Raw genomic sequence first — 23,364 nt, forward strand, 5'->3', positions numbered from 1 at the left:
AACCTAACTTTGATTCGGGTCTTTCCTGCTGTACTTTGGACAATTGACTGGCAGTACGGAGTAGGGGCAGGAGACTGGGGTCAGAGAAAAAGGATAAAAATGAGTTCCGTTGATTTGAAATGCAACCTACTCAACAAGTTCAGAAGATACTAGACACTCTAATGTTAAGCGAATAGGCCGCCTTTAGCTCATTCAAACAGCAGCCCCTAGCCTCAGAACCACGCTTAACCTCTCTCAGTTGCAACTGGCCCCCTCTCCTGACGTGCTTAGGAAGGACCTTAGACCATGTTCTCAATATGGTAGCCACCAGCCCACGTGGCTACTGACAATGAGGGATGTGCTGTAGACAGAACTGAGATGTGCTCAAAGGGAAAAACCCACACGACATTTTGAGACCTGTGCCATCTAATGCGGCAGGCACCAGCCACGTGTGACTATCCAGCACTGGAGATGTCCAGTGGAATGAATTGAGATGGACTGTAAGTATAAAATACAAGCTAGGCTTAAAGACTCAGTACCAAAAAAAGAATTAATAATATACAATATCTCATTTCAATGTTTCGTGTTCACTATATATTGAAACAAAATTTTGGATATGTTGTGTTAAATAAAACACAACCTTGAAATTGCTTCGACCTACTTGTTTTTAAATGTGACAACTAGAAAATTTAAAATTACACACATAGCTCATTTGTGGCTCACGTTATATTTCTATTAGCTATTGCTGCCTTTAGACTCTCATTGCTTCTTTGAACAGGATGGCCATTTTGCCATTTTACAAGTTGTTTTCTCTTCCACTGGAGCTAACGTGACACCTCTGCAGCTTGTAGAGACTAAGAGGACCCGTTTAGGTTATTAGATGCTTATGATGTAAAGGTGAAAGTCAAGCAAAATTATGTCACTTGGGTCTAATCATAAGAGGAGTAAATGGCACTCCCTGGTTGGTGCCCCATGGGGTAAATTGGATCTTTAAGGTAACCAGATGGCTCTCAGGAACAGGTAATTTGCCTCACAGGGGTAAGAACTTGATTTGCAAGACATAATGCAGCTAAGTCCCCAATGCCATATGTCCCCATGGTGACATTCATACTCAATAAGTACTTCTAGTTCCAAGTGCCCTAGCAATGTATGAACTAAAGTTCCCACTTTCTACTTTATTGTAAAATATCAGTTATACTTCTCACACCCTTAAACACGTGAGCCGTTTTTAACGCTCATTTATGTGTCTGTATCTTTCCTCCACTGGGTGGTTAATTGAAGGCAGGACCATGTTCTTTAAGTCACTGTATACCCAGGACCTTAAAAAGTCCCAGTACATTGTAGATACGAAACAAATGTGTGTACCTGCATGTGTGTGGGTGGGTGGGGATGGAGGTATGTAGTTGGAGTGGCTATTTATAAACAGACCCTAAGGAACTGATTATCTATAAAATAGGGAAGCTTATAAGGAAGATGCCCCTCCCTGTGGCAATACATTTATTTTGCAAGGAAGGGCATGTAGAATTGATATTTCATTTACAATTTCACTTGAAGACCCAGGATTTGAACTTGCCCTTCTGCCACTCTGCCCATTGTTCATTTGCTGTCTATGAGTACAACCAAAACCAGGCATTGTGCTAGGAGTGGGAGCACCACATCTGCTAGGGCCTGGTGATCACGAAGGACAGAGGCCCTTCCCCTGTGTCACCTGCCGGCTGGGAGGGAAGGCCCACAACCACGAGGAATGGGCAAATCTTTATGGTAGGTAAAACCAAAGGGGCCAGGTGCGGTGGTTCACGCCTGTAATCCCAGCACTTAGGGGGGCCAAGGCGGACGGATCACCTGAGGATGGGAGTTTGAGACCAGCCTGACCAACATGGAGAAACCCCATCTCTACTAAAATACAAAATTAGCCAGGCATGATGGTGCATGCCTGCAATCCCAGCTACTTAGGAGGCTGAGGCAGGAGACTGGCTTGAACCCAGGAGGCGGAGGTTGCAGTGAGCTGAGATCAAGCCATTGCATTCCAGCCTGGGCAACAAGAGCGAAACTCCATCTCAAAAAAAAAAAAAAAAGGATCTCTGCGAGTACATATTCTGGGGGGGTCCTAAGTGACTCTGGGTGTGAAGGGAGGAGCTATAGAAAAAAGGCAGTCATGTTGAAACCCATAGAAAGACTTTCAACCAAATCATACTCTTCTCTCTCCAGTGTTTGAGTAAGAGTTCATAGACAGCCTTGGGTGCTGTGGTTTACCTTCTTAGAGATATTTATTAGTATTTCATCCTACTGTTCCTAGAATTCCCTTCGGCCAAAATCTTTGGTAATTGAACTCAAACCAGTTCCGAGTTAAACCCAAGAAGGAAAAAGGCAGATCATTGCATTATATCATAAATATAACACAAGAAATGTAAAAGTAGCATTTATTATGCACCACACAATGCAAGTCTACGTAGTTAAGTATGAATCAAATCACACATGCCCAAAAGACATTTATATGCTTTTGGTTGCCTATTCCATAAAAGATTTATGGCAACCCATCTCTACCCTAAATAGCTTTAGAATTTAGATAAATCTGATTTCCACCCACCACTTGCTGCATATTTTCCTATGCTGCATCTAAATTACTTTTCCAATGTGTGTACATCTTTGTGGGTACTCTCGCTGTTGGACGGAATCATGTTTGCAATATCTTACTTAAGATAAGTAAGATATCATGCTCGATGACACCACTCTTGGGTGAGCAAAAGGTGTTTCTTGTTTCCTGGTAACTTCCAAATATCTGTAGGCTTCAGAGAAAGAGACCAGAATACACATCTATTTCTCAGCTTTGCTGTGGAAGAATAAAACCCCCAAACAATTGGAATTAAATAATGGATTCTAAAACATTCAGGGATGCCTAAACCTGAAGTGAAATGCTTTGCTAAGCCTCCTCCCCCTTTTTTAATTAGCAGACTTACTTGTCCTGGATTTCATTCCCTGAAGATGAAATTTCAATATTTTCCAAGTAACTTCAGGTAGCTGTGAGCTTAACTGAATCACTGCGTTATGCCAATCACAGGTAGAAATAGAGATGAAAATTCTGTACGGGTTTTCTAGGTATCATCAAAGACCTTATGAAAGGGCTGTACATTTGAAGTAAGAGTTGGCAACGAATCTGAAGTTTTCAGCAAAACTAAGTGTTCAGAACATTAAACTTTTTTTTGCATTGGCAAAATTGTGATTGTTAGGTATTGGAGTGCTCTGTGGCAGTTTTCCAAATCAGTGCTAATTTCCAGGTTAGTCCTACACAAAGGGGTCAATCCTATGCCACTAGTGTGATCGTGTTAGCTATATCAGAAAATTGAGGAAATGTGGAGGAAATCTGCCTTTCAAACCACAACGAACTTCCAAAAGGTTTCATTCCATAATGATGATGGAATAGATGATGGTAGGAGCAGAGATCAGGTTTAAAATAAGATATCCAAAATGCTTCAATATGCCTTATGTAACTGCTGGAAATACTGAATTCATTCTCTTCTTTTCAAAGCACACCTGAGATCTTCCGATCCAGCTTTATGAAAACTGCATATCTAATGACCCAATTTAGAATCAGCACTTGTCGCAATTCATGCTCTAAATCATGGCAAGTTCCTTGGGGATGCCTGCCTCTATACAGCAAACATAATGCCTGAGAAATGATAGGGGCCAAAGTTAGCCACCAAGGAGGACAGAGCTGTTTTCCAAAACAAAGAGTGAGAGAGCACATGGGACAGACCTATGGTCAGAAATGAATCAAAAGGAGCATTTACCAGGGGACAGGCAGAGAAAAATAGAATCCATTCTCAGAATTTGAAACCAGTTAGAGCTTGCAAAGGAACAAAGCCAGGTAAGAAAGAAAAGTTGAGGGCTCAGTCTCAATGCCAAGTGAGGAGGAAGAATAAGAATGTGTTTATACTGTGTGCTCAAGCCCTGTCCATAAAGACCCAGAACTGCCTAGCGAGGGGAGATGAGTTGGCTTAGGTCAAGCAGCAAATCCCACATCCTCTTTCATTGATATCTGTCATTAGAAACATTTAAATACAGTCTAGATGAGTCTGTCAAGAATGCTCTAGAAGTGTTGGACTATGAGAGCTCTGCTAAGCCTCTAAATTCCATGATTCAACAACAAAACTACTCCTTGAAATCACTGCTATTTCTCAGTCTTGAAGAGTAAATAGTGCCACATTTTAGGTACCTTGGTGCAAAGAAATACTTTGATTCCCGAAGAACAAATGACTTCTTGTGCTTTTCTTTTCACTGTTGAATTCAATAGCTATCAGTTCAATGTCAGACTGTGTCATCTGTCAAGGACGTTGAGATGCCTACTGCACTTACATGCCTAAAATGTAATACCATAGGGAATGAGGCACAATCATGACATTAGCTACAAACACAAAGATTTGAAAGTTTGTTGTTGTTTTCTTAAAATCTGCTGCAAAAATCCAACCTGAGCAGCAGGAGGAAGATATGTCTGGTGTCTCCCACATTTATCCCAATTTAAGGACCAGCATTTTGCCTGAAAAGCATCTGTGTTTTCAGGGCCATGCATGCTCTTAATGCGGTGTGAGCACCTCACCAAGACACTCCCAGCCTAACCCAGAAAGGATTACTCACACTGAGTTTTTAACCCGTTCCCAATTCCCCATGAAACACAACAAAACTAAGCATTGTTTTCAAACTTTCAAAGATTCACTTCCTACGTTTTAAAATTTTTATTTATTTCCTTCTTAGTCTTTCCTACAAAACATGTGTTTGTCACCTTAGGAGTAATGTCTAAAGCACCGGCCGGGAGCCGTGGCTCAAGCCTGTAATCTTAGCACTTTGGGAGGCCAAAGTGGGTGGATCACAAGGTCAAGAGACTGAGACCATCCTGGTCAATATGGTGAAACCCTGTCTCTACTAAAAATACAAAAATTAGCTGGGCGTGGTGGCGCGTAACTAGTCCTAGCTACTTGGGAGGCTGAGTCAGGAGAATCACTTGAACATGGGAGGTGGAGGTTGCCGAGAGCTGAGATCGCACCACTGCACTCCAGCCTGGAAAGGTTCCAGACTCCGTCTCAAAAAAAGAAGAAGTACCATACCACCAGTGGGAATATACGTCATGTGGAAACAGACTAGAAGTTATCATTGGACTCCCTGGAACATGTGATAGATACAAGAATGTTGGAGTGGTTTCAGGTTGAATAGTCTTGAGGACTCCATAAAGTGCTGGGCGTGGTCAAAGTCGACTTTAGGTTCATTGACAAACTGCCGTCAACAGTACCCTGCGCTCATGCCCAAGACTGAGTTAGAAGTTTCCTAAAAGAAAACATGTTATTAGTACAAGCAGTTTCTCCACCAAGCATTACAAAACCTACCGAAGCATTACATTATACAAGGGCCAATCTGAGACATGAAAAATGACACCAAAGAGTTTCACAAACTTAGAATAGATGGAAAACTGATGTTCCAGTGAAGACAGTGCTAAAAGCCATTATCAGAAGATATGGATTCTTTCCTCTAAGAATATGAGGGAGGGAGATTGTGTTTATAGATGTTTGGCCACGTCAGAATAAAATAGGATTCCGTCTGAGACTTAGGAACTTGAAATACTCTCCTCCAGAGTGCATGTGTTTCCGAGGGAGCGAGAGAAGCTGGGAACAGGGACATCCACAGACCTTGTTTGATTACTGTAGAGTATGTGACTTGAATTCTGATGCGGGCTCACACAGTGAATCGAAGACCATTCTCCTCTAGAGTAAAGCTGGATGAGATCACTGTCTCCAAAACTGGATTATAGTAAACTCTCAGGTTGCAAAAACTGTTTTTTGTATGGTGAATTTCACTTAACTTGACCAAGTAAAATGGCCTTGTCCATGAGCAAAAACCAGCCTACCTTCATTTCTTTAAACAGATTGTTTTCCAAAGCTAACAAATGACCTCCAGCCTATAAAAATTCACATTGGGTTTTTTCCTTTGATATTTATTATTTAGTGTGTATCCCTTTAAATATTTATCATATTTTTCTAAAGATATGGTATATATTGTTGAAATCCAGACACATTATGTTTTCTTAGTGATAAAATAGGCACACTGGAATCTTTCTGAAGTCAGGAACAAATAGGGTGTTGGTCCAAGTGCCCACAACAGGTAGCCAGTGAGATGGATTTGGGTCCAGGGATAATTGAGGGAAGAGAGCAAGTGGGGCCTTCTCACCATGGCTGCTCAGGTAAGATCCAGAGGAAATAAAGGGTCCAGGGTAGATGGACTTGGGGCCTCCCGTGGGTGGATAGACAGTGAGGGGCCATGTCTCTTGAAGAAGAAAGTCAGATGTGTCTTATCAGAGAATTCACATGAGATACAAAAGCAATAATGGAGTTCACAAAAACACAACTCAGAATTCAACAGGTCACCTGCTTAGAAAAGTAAAGGGAAGGTGGTGGGTGGAATGTGCTTATGAGGATTGCAAAGACCATTTCAGATGGGATTTATTCCATTTTTAGTTAAATTCTCATGCCTTTTCCTTAAGCCAAGATTGTTTTTGAGGTCTCCCAGGTGTCCATCTTACCTGTGTAAATTACAACTGGAATGACATTTAAGACAACAGGAGACTGGAATCCTAATTAGAGAATTGGGGGCATCATCTGAGATCTCTCTTGCTCTGGGGTAATCAAGTCAAGGAAAATGAGGTTGGTTCCCCCCCACAAAATGCGTGAATGGATTTGCCCATGCCTCCTTTACTCTCTAAAGTACCATTTGGAAAGCAGTGCTGACAGGTAATCAATCATTTTTAAAATCTTACTTTCCTTAGCAGATCATCAGCAATGCTGTTCGTGTATTTATTCATTTGACAAATATTTATTAAGCACCGGTACACACAAAGCTCTGTTTACTGAGTCTCTGGCTGTGGAGCAGCTATTCCCTGGGAGCCAAGAAAGTACAGCTGTTCTTTAGCAAATGAGTAGCTGAAGATCAGATGGTGGCCAAAAGCCATGGCTTTTACATGGACAAAATCATCCCGTTCTTGGAGGTGAAAACTTGGGAGGATGTGATGCATTATTTTGTGTTTTGATCCCCGGATGAAAATCATTAATGATTCTGCTTCTAATCTTTCCCATGACAAGAGTTCGGCAGCCACAAAAGAACAAATAGCAGCAAAGCCTTATTTGCTCGAGAAGGAATATGGTGGTGTTCCCACAAAGGGAATTTCCAGACAAATGCGTATCAGTGCTCCCATAGCCCTTTGCTTAGCTGGGACTATAATGTTTGCTCTGTGTCTGTTACCCCCACTAGAAAGTGCTACAAACCCTTCAAGGATAGCAACTGTGTACAAGTTGTATTTTGCATTCCCAGAGTCTACTATAAAACCTATCTTATAAAAGGCACATTAGAAGTGTTTAATGAAGGGATACTAGCCACGAAAGCCTTTTTTCTTATGTAACCAATGTTTTGAAACTTTTTCTAAACTGTACTACATTTTCCTGTCTCGTTAAACTGATTTCATTGAATGTTATTGAATTTTTACTCGCTAAGCCACTGATTTAAAATATACTACATGAGTTCCTGTGCTATATACTGGTGATCTGCAAATATTTTTAGTCTTGCACCTCTATCAGCAAAAAATTCCAGATGATACACAACCAGAATGCCATAAATTGTAACATAAGCACTACTGAATTAACACATTCTTGACCTCATGAAACTTACATAAAAACAAAAACTTTTGAAAAATGAGAAAAAGATAGACTTTTTGATTTCTCTTTTGTAGTGTCACAGATGGATCAAGAGTAAGAGGAACGTTATGCCTGCCATTGCGTTATTTACTTGTGGTGGCTTTGTTTGAAATGAAAGACATCCAAAATTTCTTTTTAAAAGCTATTTAAGCTTCCACTCCATTGAATGAGTTAGTTAAAACACATTAATCTAATCCATAAATGCTTCATCCAGTACATATGCTGGATCAATACACCACCAGCAAGTTAATGGTGGTGGAGGTATCATATTGTCCCTCCCCACTATGAAAGTCTTACTCTGTCCCTGGGGTAATTGAGAAATGGCCATCCCTATATGGACTGATTGAAATATCAATCTGTAGATTAAATATTAAATAAAACGTTAATTCCTTTCATATTTTTGTACTTAAAAACAGAAATGGGAATTCTAATCCTGAATCACATTGAATCTCTTGTACACCCCAGAGATGCACACACCTTCCTGCTAGCAGCCCAACACACATACGTTGAAAACCAAGGTTATCAACTATGGCCATAGTAAGCCTAGTGGTTAGGAGTCATGATTCCAGAGTCTGCATTTGAATTTGAATCTCATCTCCACCATTTACTAGATGTGTGGCAAGTTTTTTAGCCTCTCTAAGGCCTGTTTCCCAGCTGTACAAAGGGCATAATGATAATATTTCAGCACCCTCAGAGTAGTGAAGATCAAATGTGCGTGAGTGCTTCAGCTCAATGAAAGCTCACAGTTAATCCCCATTTCTCTGAATCACTGACCGCCCTATGCTGAATCCAGGAAGGCTCTTAAAAGCCAAGTGCCCTGACAACAGTCTTACCTCTTTCTGAACTTTTCATTGGTTTTGACTTTTTCAATACCGAAATGGTAGGGAAAAATAATAAAATGAACATCCATATGGCCCTCATACAGATTCAATAATGGTTGACTATTCTGCTATTTTCAAGTCAGTAAAAGATACAGTAACATATTATTCCTAAGTATCTCAGCATGAATCTCTTAAAAGTAAGGACAGTCTCCTATACAACCACATCATCATCACACTTAGGAAAATTAGCAGTAATTCAATAATATCAACTGCTATTTATTCTACATTCAAAATTATGAAACCTCTTACTTACAGCTGGGTCCCTCAGTTCCTATGCCCAAATCCAGAATTCAGTTTCCCTCCCTTGCTTCCTTCCTTCCTCTGTACGTTCAGTCCTTCCTTCCTTCCTTCCTTCCTTCCTTCCTTCCTTCCTTCCTTCCTCTGTACGTTCAGTCCTTCCTTCCTTCCTTCCTTCCTTCCTTCCTTCCTTCCTTCCTTCCTTCCTTCCTCTGTACATTCAGTCCTTCCTTCCTTCCTTCCTTCCTTCCTTCCTCTGTACGTTCAGTCCTTCCTTCCTTCCTTCCTTCCTTCCTTCCTTCCTTCCTTCCTTCCTCTGTACGTTGAGTCCTTCCTTCCTTCCTTCCTTCCTTCCTTCCTTCCTTTCTTCCTTCCTTCCTTCCTTCCTTCCTTCCTTCCTTCCTTCCTTTTTCTTTCCTTCTCTCTTTTTCTTTCTTTCTTTAGTTATTTCTTTCTTTCTCTTTGTTTCTTTTTTGCTTGCTGGCTGGCTTACTTTCTTGATTTCTTCTTTCAATTGCCCTCTTTTTGAAGCATTAAGGCCAGTAGTCTTATACAATATCTCATCACTGGATATATCTGATGATTTATGATGTTACTTATTTTTCTCCTCTACTGCCAGTATTTCCTGTAAACTGATTTTTTAAGTCAGAAACTTGATGGGATTCAGGTGAAATATTCGGAGCAAGATTACTTCTTAGGAAAACTTGTCATTTAAGAGTACTTGGGGCTGAGTGTGGTGGTTCACACCTGTAATCCCAGCACTTTGGGAAACCAAGGAGGGTGGATCATGGGGTCAGGAGATTGAGACCATCCTGGGCAACGTGACGAAACACTGTTTCTACTAAAAACACAAAAATTAGCTGGGCGTGGTGGCGCACACTTATAATCCCAGCTGCTTGGGAGGCTCAGGCAGAATTGCTTGAACCCAGGAAGGAGAGACTGCAGTGAGCCGAGATCGTGCCACTGCACTCCAGTATGGAGACAAAGCAAGACTCAAGAGTACTTGGATGTTTCTTTCTGCTCACTGGTTTTGCTAGTCTCTTTGTTTTTAGCAATCATCCACCTTGTCAACTTCCTCCCTCTTTTGCCTAATTTTACAGTGCTGTAATGGCAGATATGAGAAGGGTGCCCTCTCTTCCTAATAGAGTCAAGTATTCATGGGCCTTTTGACAGGTCTTAAACTAAGAGTGTTTGTCTCTACTGATACCAGGAGTTGCGATTATCAGAAAACAGAATCAACTCCAGATAAACCCTAAAAGAGGGCTCATATTTTCCCTGTGAACTGCAACAGTATATGTTTGGATCAGATTCCTGAGACATACACTTCCAGTATCTATCAATAGCGTAGATGACAGAAAATAATACTGAAATAGGAACAGTGTCACTAATACTACAACATCACTAATACAATATTGGAGCAATGGTGAACACCATTCGCAAGTATTGGTGAGAGTTCGTTTGTCCTAGAAAAGCTCATTCAGGAATCAGAGAAAGGAAATTGTTAGACATTTTGTATTTTATCCCAAGTCTTTGTTTCCATCCGGCGTGTTATTAATGAATTAAGGCTCACTGTCATCGTCACTAATATATTTGTACTGAGAGTGATCGTTAACATAAGCTTCATTCACAGTTGTGTGCATTTAAGTTTCCAGGAAAAAAAAAAGTTTCTAGGAAAAAACAAAACAAACAAACTAACAAACAAAAACCTCAGGCCCTGGAGCTACAGCAGAGCATTTACATATATTATTCAGAAAAATAAATAAATAAAATGAGAAAAATATTTCTAAATGATGTGCAAATTGAAAGGCTTTTGTGATATGGAAAAATAAACTGCAATCATTCAGTTTCGTTTAGAATCCAAGGCATGTTCTTTTCCAGTGGTTAATAGTGTCCGTTTTTTCAGCCGTCTGCCTCACCGTCACCTTCTGCAGGTGAATTGGCCAATGCTTCTGTGCAGAATGTTAAAACAGCATTTACATTTCTCACTGCTCCTTTGATGTTATCTCCTTCAATTGCACAATGAAAACACACAGCTACTGAAATGCCAGAGGGAACATACTCTGATTATAAATGTGCTGGCGTGACCAATGAGAGAAAACCTATGTCCCCATCATTGTGATGGGCTCCTCACTTAGCCAAATACAACCCCACAGCTTCCTCCCACCCCTTTTGGGAGGGTGAACACACATTATTGTGACCCCAGCTAATTCATATTAACCATACAGCCTATGACCTTGTAACAGAATGGGACTATTCAACCCATTATCTCAACCAATATTTATTGAGCACCTATTGTGTGCTGAGATCTGTGTGACCAACTCATCCTGGTTTACCTGGGACATTCCCATTTTAAGGCTGAAAATTCATCATCCTGGAATCCCCAAAGTTGTGACAAATTTGGATGGTTAGTCACTTGGCCCATACTGGACACTGTGGATAAAGATAAATTACAACCCCATTTCTGCCAACAATAAGCATGTTGTCTAAAAGAGAATCAGAAAAATAAGCCAATTATTAGAGTTTGGAGTGATCAGTACTTAGAATCATCAAGAGGACCCTGTGCAGTGCAGAAAGTTGAATCTAAATCTAACTTGGGGACCCAAGAATACATCCTGAAGGAAACAATGTTTGAGAACAATTCAAAGAATGAGTAGAGCAGCATCCACAATTACATTCTGCACATATTGGAAGGGAGACACTTGTGGGACACCATGCAATTTTGTTCTTCCTCTGAGTTGCAAAATCTGTGTATCTGGTTTAGATTCCCATAACCTGGAGGTAGGATTTTAGTACAAAATCAGCAGAAAGAGAATGCTCATTCTTAGTTTGTTTTATTATGGGACAGAATAAACCTGACAGTATTTCAGTCCTGAAGGTGGTGGTCATTTTCTGAACCAGATATAAATGTCTAATATGTATTTCTTTCTCTGAGGTTTGTTTTGAAAAGAGTGAGAATGAGTGGTCTACAGAGGGGACACCTTTGGTGGAGGCTGGGGACACCAAAGTGGACATTATGCATACCAAATAAAATGTGAGAAATTGTTTTTCACATTTTTATTTTGAAAAAATTCCAACTTACTGAAAATTGCATTTTTTTGGAAAACTTTTATACTCTTCATCTAGATTTGCCAGCTATTAAAAAGTTGCCAATTTACCTTTTCTCTTTTTCTTTATACATCTGTGTAATTATTGTTATTCTTGATTATTACTCAGCTGTTACAGAGCAACTTGTGGAAATTTTACCCCTTTCATTTTAAATCCTCCAGTGTGTATCTCCAAAGAATACGGTATTCTCCTGCATGACCACAGTATGATTTTAAATTCAGGAAATTTAACACTGACATAATACTATTACCTAATAGAGAGGCAGCATACAAATTTTGCCCACTATTTCAATAATGTTTTATTGGCAATTATCCTTCTGACCTAGCATTCAGTCCAGAATCCTGTGCTACATTTGGCTCTCACATCTCTTATTCTTCATCTGGAAAAACTCTTCAGCTCTTTCTTGTCTTTTATGATGGACACTTTGGATGAGTAGAGGGCAGCTGGTTTCTAGAATGCCCCTCAGTTTTGGTTTGTCTGATGTGTCCCCATAATTAGGCTCAGATTATGAATTTGGGGCTGCCTAAGTGGTGTGTCCATCTTGACACATCACATCAGGAGGAATATGTTACCAATTTGTCCCCTTGCCTGATCACTTGGTGAAGGTGGTGGCCTGCCAACTTTCCACACTGTAAAATTACCAGTTTTCCTTTTGTAATTAATAAGTAATCTGTGTTATCAGGTGCTTTGAGATGCTGTAAATATCCCATTCCCCATCATATGGTGACTCAACTTTTTTTTTTTTTTCCATCTATATTAGTTTGCTAAGGCTGTCATAACAAAGTACCACATACTGAGTTGCTTTAAACAACAGACATTTACTGTCTCCAAGTCTGGGGGCTGGAAGTCTGAAACTGGAAGTCTGAGGTGTCAGCAGCGTTGTTTCCTTCTGAGGTCTGGGAGGAAGGGATCCGTTCTAAGCCTCTCTCCTTGGCTCGTAAATGGGCATCTTCTTCCTGCATCTCTGTATATTATCTTCCCTCTGTGCGTGTCTCTCTGCTCATATTTCCCCTTGTTGTACAGACATGTCATATTGAGTGTGGGCTCACCCAAACGACTTCACTTTACTCTGTAATGACCCCATCTCAAAATAAAGTCACATTCTAAGGTGCCAAGGGTTAGGACTTTAGCACGTTAAAGAGAGAAAAAGAATTCAATTCATGGCAGACGCATTCCAGTCATCTCTGGACTTTCCCAGGGCTCATTATGAAGCCAGATGACATTAAATTCCTCTCCCTACCCTTTCTGCAAGTAAAAACTCAGTGTTCAGTCTGAAGACACTTCACATGTTGGCACTAAGCTTTTCCTGGCCATCCGTCCACAGGGCTGTGAATTTTACACTTGCCCGCATTGAGAATGACTTCTCTTTCAATTCTAGAGATTTTTAAGAGGGTTTGCTTTATTGCTTACCACCCATGTGTGTGCTGTAAGTGCCTATCATCTGCACTAGAGCAGAAGTACCAGCAGCTGAATTAGCGGCAATATTTATTTTTTGCAGAAACAAGCAGTCCATTGGGAAAAGTATTTATCTCTTGGTGCGTTTGTTTTGGTACGTTTGTCTGATGGGCAAGCAAATGAATTCTAGAGACTATACTTGGGGTGTTCACACAGGGACTCTCAGCAGGAGAGGGACCCGAAGCCAGGCGCAATGCTTCATAAGTTTTTAATTCAAAGGATAGAGGGACAGAAAAGATGAAAAACAAAAAGTTGTCAGTTACCTGAGAACTCTCAGCTAGAGGAGGACTGAGGGAGAGGAAAGGAGGCTTTCCCGGGCAATAAACTCTGCAGTGCAATGTCTCTCTCTTAAAACCATCAGAGTTCATGCTGGTCACATCACAGGTTCTGTAACTCCGCCTGCATACATTTTTGTGTAGAAATGGGAAAAGCCTGAGCAGAACATTCACTTGCTTTCCTTGGTTTCTTGATCAGGTCACAGACATAAAAGAGAAATTGAAGCTCTCTAAAAAGGTCTGGTCGGCATTACCCTACACCATCTGCAAGGACGAGAGCGTGACAGCGGGCACGTCCAATGAAGAGGAATGCTGGAACGGGCACAGCAAAGCCAGGTGAGGGTGACTCGATGTGCACATGGATGGGGGCACAGCACACTCAGCCTTGGAAGATGCTCCTGGCACAACTCAGCAGACCTGTTTATGCAAAAAAGCAACAGAGGGTGGAAGGACAAGTCATCACTTAGCAACAGCTGTTGAGAGTGACAGGTTTGATGGGCACCTGGGAGCACTTTCTCTCAAGGTGCCATTAACCATGGAATCCTTGTTTGAAATGCCTTGCCTCTGGATGAGGACAGAGGAATGGTGACAGATGCCAGGTTTCAGATACCCTGTGATCACAAAGAGCTTTTTTATGTTCACTTAACGGCTTTAAGTTACTGAAGCTATTTTTATCCATAGCTAAATTTCCAGGGCTCTTTTTTTCAATCACAAGTTAAAGAGGAAATGAAAATTCAACTGTTTTTTTTTCCAACCCTTGTTGGAAAAATAATTGAAGTGTTCATTGGCAAGGTAACAGAAAATATCTGAGGGACGCTGAGAAAGGGTTAGAATAGGCGTCACACCTTGGGAAGTCCCATCAGAACCTGCTGACAAGAGACAGCTGTTTTCATCATTCTGCTCTGCTGACCAGTGCTGTGGGGACTTGACATGGAATTTCTGAATTAGTTGATTCAGCTCAGAAATGGGCTTGGCCTGGACTTTCATAGGGTGGAAAGGCTGGATGGGAGGACCTGTTGGGAGTTGGCAGGCACTGCCAGAGCACTTAGCAGTGAAGTTGCAGGTGGGTAAAGCAGCTGGTAAATTAGACTCCAGGAATCTTTGGGGATTGACCAGTGGGTGGAGAGTCTAAGAGGGGAGTATGTTCTGGGGCTTTATTGAGCAGTTTCAAGCATATGAAGCAGCTGTGATCAAAAGGAAACAAGAAGGTATGTGATTGGCCGGGTGCAGTGGTTCATGCCTGTAATCCCAGCACTTTGGGAGGCCAAGGTTGAAAGACAGCTTGAGCCCAAGTTTGAAACCAGCCTGAGTAACATTGTGAGACCCTGTCTCTACAAAAATATATATACATCTTTGACTATTAATACAAAGTGTGTGGCTATGAAGTTCAGAAGAAACTGCAGAAGTTAAGCAGATGTAAGGGAGGTGCACATTAGCTGTTATTTCTTATACTGCTCAGTTGCATGTTTTTAGCATCTACTGCTATATTAATTCATTCTCATACTGCTGTAAAAAACTTTCCTGAGAATGGGTAATTTATAAAGGAAAGAGGCTTGACTGATTCAGTTACCTCTAGCTGGGGAGGCCTCAGGAAACTTACAATCGTGGCAGAAGACAAAGGGGAAGCAGGCACCTTCCTCACAAGGCAGCAGGAGAGAGAAGTGCAAGTGAAGCAGAAGAGCCCCTTAATAAAGTGTCAGATTTCATGAGAGCTCATTCACTATCATGATAACAGCATGGGGGAAACCACGCCCATGATCCAAGATCCTTTTCTCAACATGTAGGGATTATGGGGATTATAATTCAAGAAGGGATTTGGGTGGGGACACAGAGCCAAATCATATCAATTGCTAATGATATTATTAACCATAACAAGAAGAGTTTAACAAGATGAAAGCAAGGTACCTCGAAAAAAGAGCTGCAACCATTTCAAATTGCTTAAAATCTTAATATCAAATTATAGATCACAAGAAGGAAATTAGTCATGGTATTAAAAACATGCCACTAAAAAATACTTAGCATTTTACCAGTGTCTGGCTTTTCAGCTAGGAGATCTTTGGCCAGAAAATTTATCTATGAATTAACAGCTTCTAGTGTGTATTTTCCCGATGACTATGCAGAAAGACACTGTGAAGGATGGCCAGATGGCCTAATGAATAAAATGCTTGGTTTTTTGAGCTTCACTGTTTCCCGTGTGTGTTTACCTTTCAGCCTTGGCTAACATAAAGCCTGGGTTTTGAACTGCTATTCTCATGGATGGTCACACAGGTTGCTGATATTAGTGCATATGCAATTTCTTACAAAAAGAATTTAAAAAAAAAAAAAAAAAGGCCATGAGTGAGGCTAGAGAAAGAGACTAAACACTACCAAGAATATGAATAGGGAAGATAAAGACCACTGAAGTTAGAGCTGAAGGAAATCAGGATGGTTCAGACAAGTTCCTCACTGTGCAGATGAAGAATCCAGACAGGATAAATAATTAGTCCACTGTTATCCAATTAACAAGGTTGAAAGCTGGGAATCTCCCAAATCCTAGCCCAGTATTTTTTTTTTCATAGTAATACATAGCAAATACATAGCAAAAACCTCTTAAACAAACAACAGCAAAATACTGTCCTCTCCAAGTTAGGAGAACAAATGAGACAGATCCTAAGCTCTATAAAATCTTGAGTGGTTCTATAGCATTCATTCAGTCAGTCCACCACTCCACCAGCCATATGATCAAGCACTCCCTCTGTCCTAGGCATTGTGCAAGGCCCTGTAGATTAAGTGTTATAAGATGGCAATGGGAGGCAGGCAGATCACCTGAGGTTAGGAGTTCGAGACCAGCCTGGCCAACATGGTGAAACCCAGTCTCTACTAAAAATAAAAAAATTAGCTGGATGTGGTGGCACATGCCTGTAGTCCCAGCTAATTGGGAAGCTGAGGCAGGAGGATTGCTTGAACCTGGGAGGAAGAGGTTGCAATGACTCAAGATCGTGCCACTGCACTCCAGCCTGGGTGATAGAGTGAGACTCTGTCTCAAAGAAATAAAAAAAATGATGACAATGGGATCACTACATGAAAAGGTACAGTGATTGAGGTGAGCACAGTGTATCTGGGAACATCAGTACCCTATTCTTGGACTCCAGGTTTAGGAAGGGACCACCCTGGTAGAGAAACACCTGGATCCGTCCTCAGGGACAAGATTTAAATTTTATCCTGAGATCAATGGGAAGACACTGGAAGATTTTATGCAGGTGGAGAAATGATCAAGTTAATGCAATGAAGTCACTTGTAGGAATAGTCCAGAATTTAACCTAATAAAATATATATTTTATTATGCATAAGAATATTATTAAAAGATGAGACTGTCAACTATTTATGACTCAAATTATGTACCCATTGGACAATTACAATTACCTGGTTTCCTTTAATTCTTTTTTTTTTTTTAATTCTTCCACTAGCAGGGAATTCTAATATTATATTTTTATATACTAGCACAGTAAATAGATCACCAATAAAGACTTGTTGAATTGAATTTAATTGAAGCTTTCTTCTTATGCAAATAATAATTCATCTAGAAAGACATCAGAGAAATTTTTCACTTAAAGAAATTTACTATTTTGTAAGTGTGAGACTCCCTCATAATGTGGATAATAACTTATTTTTTCCCATTTTTGAATTTTGAGTTTTAAAATGACAGGCCTTTTTAATTGTTAAGCAATGGTTTTTCAAAAAAAATGAAAGAGAAAGAAAAGTTACTCTTATCAACTATGTGAAATGAAAGAACTAGAAACTTTATTTGTAGAAAATCTGGCTAGGTGCAATGACTCACACCTGTAATCCCAACACTTTGGAAAGCTGAGGCAGGAGGCTCACTTGAGCTCAAGAGTTTAAGACCAGCCTGGGCAATACAGTGAGGCCCTATCTCTACAAAAAATAATAAAATAGCTGGGCATGGTGGCAGATGCCTGTCGTCTTAGCTACTCAGGAGGCTGAGGCAGGAGGATCACCTGAGCCCAGGAGTTTGAGGCTGCAGTAAGCTATTATTGTGCCACTGCGCTCCAGCCTGAGCAACAGACTGAGATTCTATCTCTAAAAACGTAAAAATAAAAAAATAAAGAAATAATTTTTTTAAAAATCCATCAACTGTTAACAGATATGAAGCAGAGATGTGTATGAGAACGGATAGGGATTGTCATGCCGGAAGTTTATAAGCTCAAGCCTGTGTGATGAGGTCTCCAATAAACCAGACATTTCTTCCTCTCTTTCTGTTTTAACCATCAGAGTCCTTCAGCCATACTTTTTTGTCTGTACCTGCTCCTGCAGCCTTTTCTCCTAAGTGTTTGATCAGGCTTGTCTCCCAACACCCTTATTTTTCTTGATTACTTTCTGAATCTTGCTCCATAGCTTTCTATCATACTTCCTTGATTCAGAAACATACCTATTTCAAATTTTAACATTTCTGATATCAAAATGACTCTTACAGTAGATATGTCCATTTACTCCAGTGATTATCTTATTTTTAAAAAAGTGGTATAAAGTTAATGCCGCCAGTTGAAATTGACAATGACTTCAAACAGAACAGGATACACAGAGACGTGGCTGCTGTGGCGATCTGCAAGGTGCAATCTGCAGTTTTGAGACCATGGTTAAGGGTGTGTATGCAGTGGCTCCTCTAAGGTTTGAACCCACTTACAACCACCTGCTCCCCCGACTTGCTCCACCCTCACCCATCTCTGACAAGTCTCACTCTGCCTCTAGCTAATCAGGTCTGGAAGCAGGAGGTGGGGTAAAAGGAGACCCTGCCCTTTGATGGGAGGAAATTGCAAGTGTGCCCAATCACAGTGACCCTATCAGCATTTAAATCTTCATTCTGAAAACAAGAATGGGTTAAACAAGGTGGTTAAGCGAATGTCTTCCCTGCTTCCTCTTTTCTTGCCAACCTCCTGGGACAACGTGAAGATCAATGAGATAATCTCAATAAAATAGTTTGTAATCCTAAAACAGTGCTTCTCAAACTTTAGGGTGCAGGCTAAACTCTTGGAGATCTTGTTAAAATGCAGATTCTGATTCAGTAAGTGCTACGGATTGAATGTTTGCGTCCTCCAAAAATTCATAGTTGAAATCCTCACCCCTTGTGTGGAGGTGAGGCCTTTGGGAGATAATTAGGTCTTGAGGGTGGAGCCCTCATTAATGGGATTAGTACCCTTGTAAGAGGAGACATAAGAGAGTTTCCCTCTCTCTCTTGCTTTCTCTGCCATGTGAGGACACAACAAGATGGCGGACATCAGCAATTCCGGAAGAGAGCCCTCATCAGACACGGGATATGCCAGCACCTTGGTCTTGAACACCATGGTCCCGAGAATTGCAAGAAATAAATGTGCATTGTTTAAACTTCCCAGTATGTGGGATTTTGTTATGGAAGCCCAAGCTAAGACAGCAAGTCTGGGGTAGAACCTGAGTGAGATTCAGCATTTCTAAAAAGCTGATCTAGTCCAGGGACCACATTTGGAGTAGCAAGTCTCAAAGGCAGGATTGCCAGATCTAGTGCAGAAAGATAACAGACAACCAATGGAACACACTTAACACTAAAAACAAAAAAGGATTCATTGTTTACCTGCAATTCACATTTAATTGGCAACCATGTGTTTTATCTGGTGTTTTACATGTAAGATATTATCTTTTTCAGTCTACACAGGAGCCTCAGGGAGCATGTTGCAATTTCAGGGGTTTTTTTCTTCACTGATATCCTTGATATTTCCTTTAATGGGGCTTTTCTTATATTAAAAATAACAATAGCAATATGAGCTAAGAGTTCACATGGTTCAATTGTAACATCACCCACCAAAGATAGCCAGGTTATAGACAAGTCTGAAGTCTTCTGAATAATGAATTGCATAGGTTTCACAAGTGCATCAGGGGAGAATTTTAAGTTAGAAATACAGCTCAGCATTCACAATACAGGATATCATCCACACAAACCTCTGGCCTTTAATAGCGCCATTTTGATGAGTAGCAAGGATGAATACTTTGCATCCTTGGTCAGCATTTGATTCAATTAGTGTCTTAGCTCAAAAAATACCATAGATACGATAGCCTAAACAACAGAAATGTATTTCTCATAGTTCTAGAGGCTGAGAAGTCCAAGATCAGGGTGCCAGCAGTATGGGTTCTCTTCCTGGCTTATGGACAATGGCCTCCTTACTGTATCCTTAGAGATAGAGTCTTGGTTCATTTCTCTTATAAGGGAGCTAGTATAAGGAATCATCTACCCTCATGATCTCATTCAACCCCAATTACTTCCCAAAAGCCCTGCCTCCTATGAGGGCCTCTCCTCCATAAAACTGGTGAAACAGCTTTCTGATGTTCTTCCTTGTGAGTCAGTGTTGAGCTGTCACTGTGTCCTTTCTTTAAAATGCCTTCTGGGAGGAGGCTATCAAGGAGCTGGCTGAGGGACACCATACCATCACACTGGAGATTAGGGCTTCAACGTGTGAATTTTGGTGGCACACAGAGATTGTGCTCAGAATCACATCCTACTTCTCAGAAGAGCTAAAAATAGATTTTTTAGAGTTCATTGCAGTGTCTGTTACTTGAGAAAGGCAGCCCAGTTGTCTTCAGTGACCAGCAGGAAAGTGAGTTTGCAAGTGTAACTTCTATTCCTTCCATTTTTCACTTACCTAAGCAACTTCTCAGGGGTAAATGGGAGAAGACACAGCAACATTCGGACTCAACTCAGACAAATAGGAACTGAAAGGAAGCTAGTAAGTTACAGAGGAAAATCGATAATAATCTAGAAGGCCAAAGGGAAAAAAATTTAAGACTCATGGTACAGGTTACAAATCTAGGCCTCCCAAAGTTCCTGGGGTGAACTGAGAGACCCTAGGAGGACATTTACAGTCATCAGTCATCCCTGAGAAGGGCGTTCTGGGCAGTTGGTGGCCGGAATGAGCTGTCTGTACAGAAGCTAGAAAAGAATGATTAGATAGGAGGCAGGAAAGCATAGACTTGGAAGGAAATAAAACTTTTATATGGTTAGCATATACCGGTTAGAACTTTGTCAGGCAGCAGCAAAAGAAAAAATAAAGCCCTAATGGTGTTCAAATAGGTTCCTTCTTTTTGCTCACGTAGAGGCAGATTCTTACTTGTTTAGAACACAGCTGTGTTAAACAGCACCATCTCTACCTTCTCGTAGCGTTGTTTTCTCTTCATGCCGACCGTTTTCCAAACTCAGAGGGATTAAAAAGAAAAGGAGAGTATGGCACACAATGAGACAGGGCAGGAAAAATGGAACCCAGTCTGAGACCCGAGTCTCACTGGCACGCCGGTTATCTGATAGGACATAAATTATTTCAGAGTCTTTAGAGGTCTTGAGTCAGTCATTTCCAGACTCCTCCCTCTCCCCCATAAAACTGGCGAAACAGCTTTCTGATGTTGCTCCTTGTAAAGCAGTGTTGAGCTGTCACTGTGTCCTTTCTTTAAAATGCCTTCTGGGAGGAGGCTATCAGGGAGTTGACTGAGGGACAAAATTAATTGGACCCATCGGAAACATGGCTTTTGCAGGGAGCCTCTGCTGTTTTTCAAGGCACCTGATCCTGACAGAAATATTGTGTCCCCAAGGAAATCCTTCCGGAAGCCAGAAGGTAAACACAGTAAATTGTAAGAAATAGGAAAAGTAGAAAAATCTAGAAAATAGATCAGTCAGTCTCACCACAGAGTGTAGATTGACTAACCAAAGAAAATAGCAAGTCACGACTGGGTAAGTTTGAACAGATGGAAGGAGATGGAATGATGCATGATGATGGCAAATCTCTCAAGGACAGTGACGTGGCGGTCTGAGGACAATACTGTTCTACCCTAATTGTGGGGTGTGTCGCAAAGCACTCTAGCTGTATTTTAAAGAACTGTAAAATATCCAATATATACCAAGCCAAACACCTTGGAAAGGGGGTGTATTCATCCATTTTCACACTGATATAAAGAAATAGCTGAGACTGGGTAATTTATAAGGAAAACAGGTTTAATTGGCTCACAGTTCCACAGATTGTCTAGGAAGCATGGCTGGGGAGGCTTCAGGAAACTTGCTGTCATGAAGGTGGAAGGTGAGGGGAAGCAGGCATGCCTTACATGTCTGGAGCAGGAGGAAGAGACGGAAGTGGGAGGTGCCACACACTTCTAAACAACAAGCTCTAGTGAGAACTCTATCATGAGAACAGCACCAAAGCAGAAAACCACCCCCATGATCCAGTCACCTCCCACCATGACCCACCTCCAACACTGGAGACTAAAATTTGACATGAGATTTGAACACAAATCTAAACCATATCAGTGGGAATTCTGTCTTAGTAAGGAACTGGCGACTGGCAAGCCAGGCATTCTAAAATGCCCACTTCCTTTCTTCAGGCACACTTGAAGAGAGAGGACCCCATAAAGTCTTCCTGACTGTCCCGGCAGGCAGGAAGCTGTGTGAACCTCTGTGGAAGAAAACAAAAAAAATTAGGCAGAGCTGGCTGCAAACAGAAGGGAATATGTTGCTTGTTCACAGCTCGGCATCTTTTAAAACTGGCTCCTGGGTCTCTTTTTTCCTATCCGCTCTGTAGTTTACTAACTCCAGGTCTCCTAACAATGGGTTTGGGGAGTTCCTGCCAATGAATTAAGACGCCGAGTCAAAGAATTTCACTCCTGCTTACTGCAGCAATCAATGAGCTACATGCTCTCCAAAAGCCTCCCCAGACCATTTCCTGCCTCACATTCTCCAACTGGAGAAGAGCCACAGCAAATTCTCCTTCTGAACATGAATGCAGGCTTTAAAACTTCAGATTCTGCTGCTGTCCGCCACTCCTAAGAATGTAGTTTGGCAATATGGCGAGCCATGTTAACAACTGAATTTTTCTAAGAGTACATTAGAATTGCATAGTAAATAATTATGTGAAGTAGCTAAATGACTTGTCCATGGTCACACTGCTGGGTCCCAGAGAGAACACAGGTGACCCAGTCATATATCACCCTTATGCCCTTGACCATATCGCAGTGTCAGACCTCATGAAGTCCCTAATGCTTCAGACAACCCTAGCTTAACGGTCTTCATGAATCTATAAATACACTGAAAGCAGAAGGTCGCAGTTTGCACTGAATAAGCCAACTTTCCATCCAAGAAAAATGGAAAGGGAAAAAAGTAATTCTTAGCAAGAACTTTGGTAAAGTTGTAACTAAAACTTGAATTTTTAAAATTGTGGTGAAATGTGCCAAGCATAAAATTTACCATTTTTACCGTAGTACAATGAATAGTTTTGTGGCATTAAGTGCAGTCACATGGTTCTATAGAACTTTATTATCTTCCTGAACTGAAACTCTGTACCCAATAAACATAAATACCCTCTACCCCCCAGGACCTGCTGACCACCATTTTATTTTCTGTCTCTCTGAAACTGCCTATTCTAGTACCTCAGATAAGGGGAATCGTAAAATTTGTGTCCTTTTGAAACTGTCTTATTTCCCTTACTGTAATCTCCTCAAGGTTCATCCAGGTGGTATCACAGAATTTTCTTCCTTTTTAAGGCTGAATTATACTTCCACTGTATGTATATACCACATTTTGTTTATTTAGCCATAAACGAAAGGTGGACACCTTTCACCTTTTAGTTATTATGGATAATAGTTTTGTGAACAGATATATACATATAAATATCTGTGCCTTTAATTCTTTGGGTAATGGTA

General features: G+C 40.9%; 1 protein-coding gene across 2 annotated transcripts in view; it reads left to right on the forward strand.

Annotated features, from left to right (window-relative positions):
* The window catches only part of GPC6 (glypican 6), a 1,188,890-nt gene that overhangs the window by 1,150,983 nt on the left and 14,543 nt on the right, over window positions 1–23,364 (forward strand). For both annotated transcript variants that reach the window (XM_035275392.3, XM_002742474.5), the window contains one exon: window positions 13,862–13,998. In XM_035275392.3, coding sequence (XP_035131283.1) covers window positions 13,862–13,998 — 137 coding nt within the window. The remainder of the gene's footprint in view (window positions 1–13,861; window positions 13,999–23,364) is intronic.

The sequence above is a fragment of the Callithrix jacchus genome, chromosome 1, assembly GCF_049354715.1.
Source record: "Callithrix jacchus isolate 240 chromosome 1, calJac240_pri, whole genome shotgun sequence".
Taxonomy (NCBI): Eukaryota; Metazoa; Chordata; class Mammalia; order Primates; family Cebidae; genus Callithrix; species Callithrix jacchus.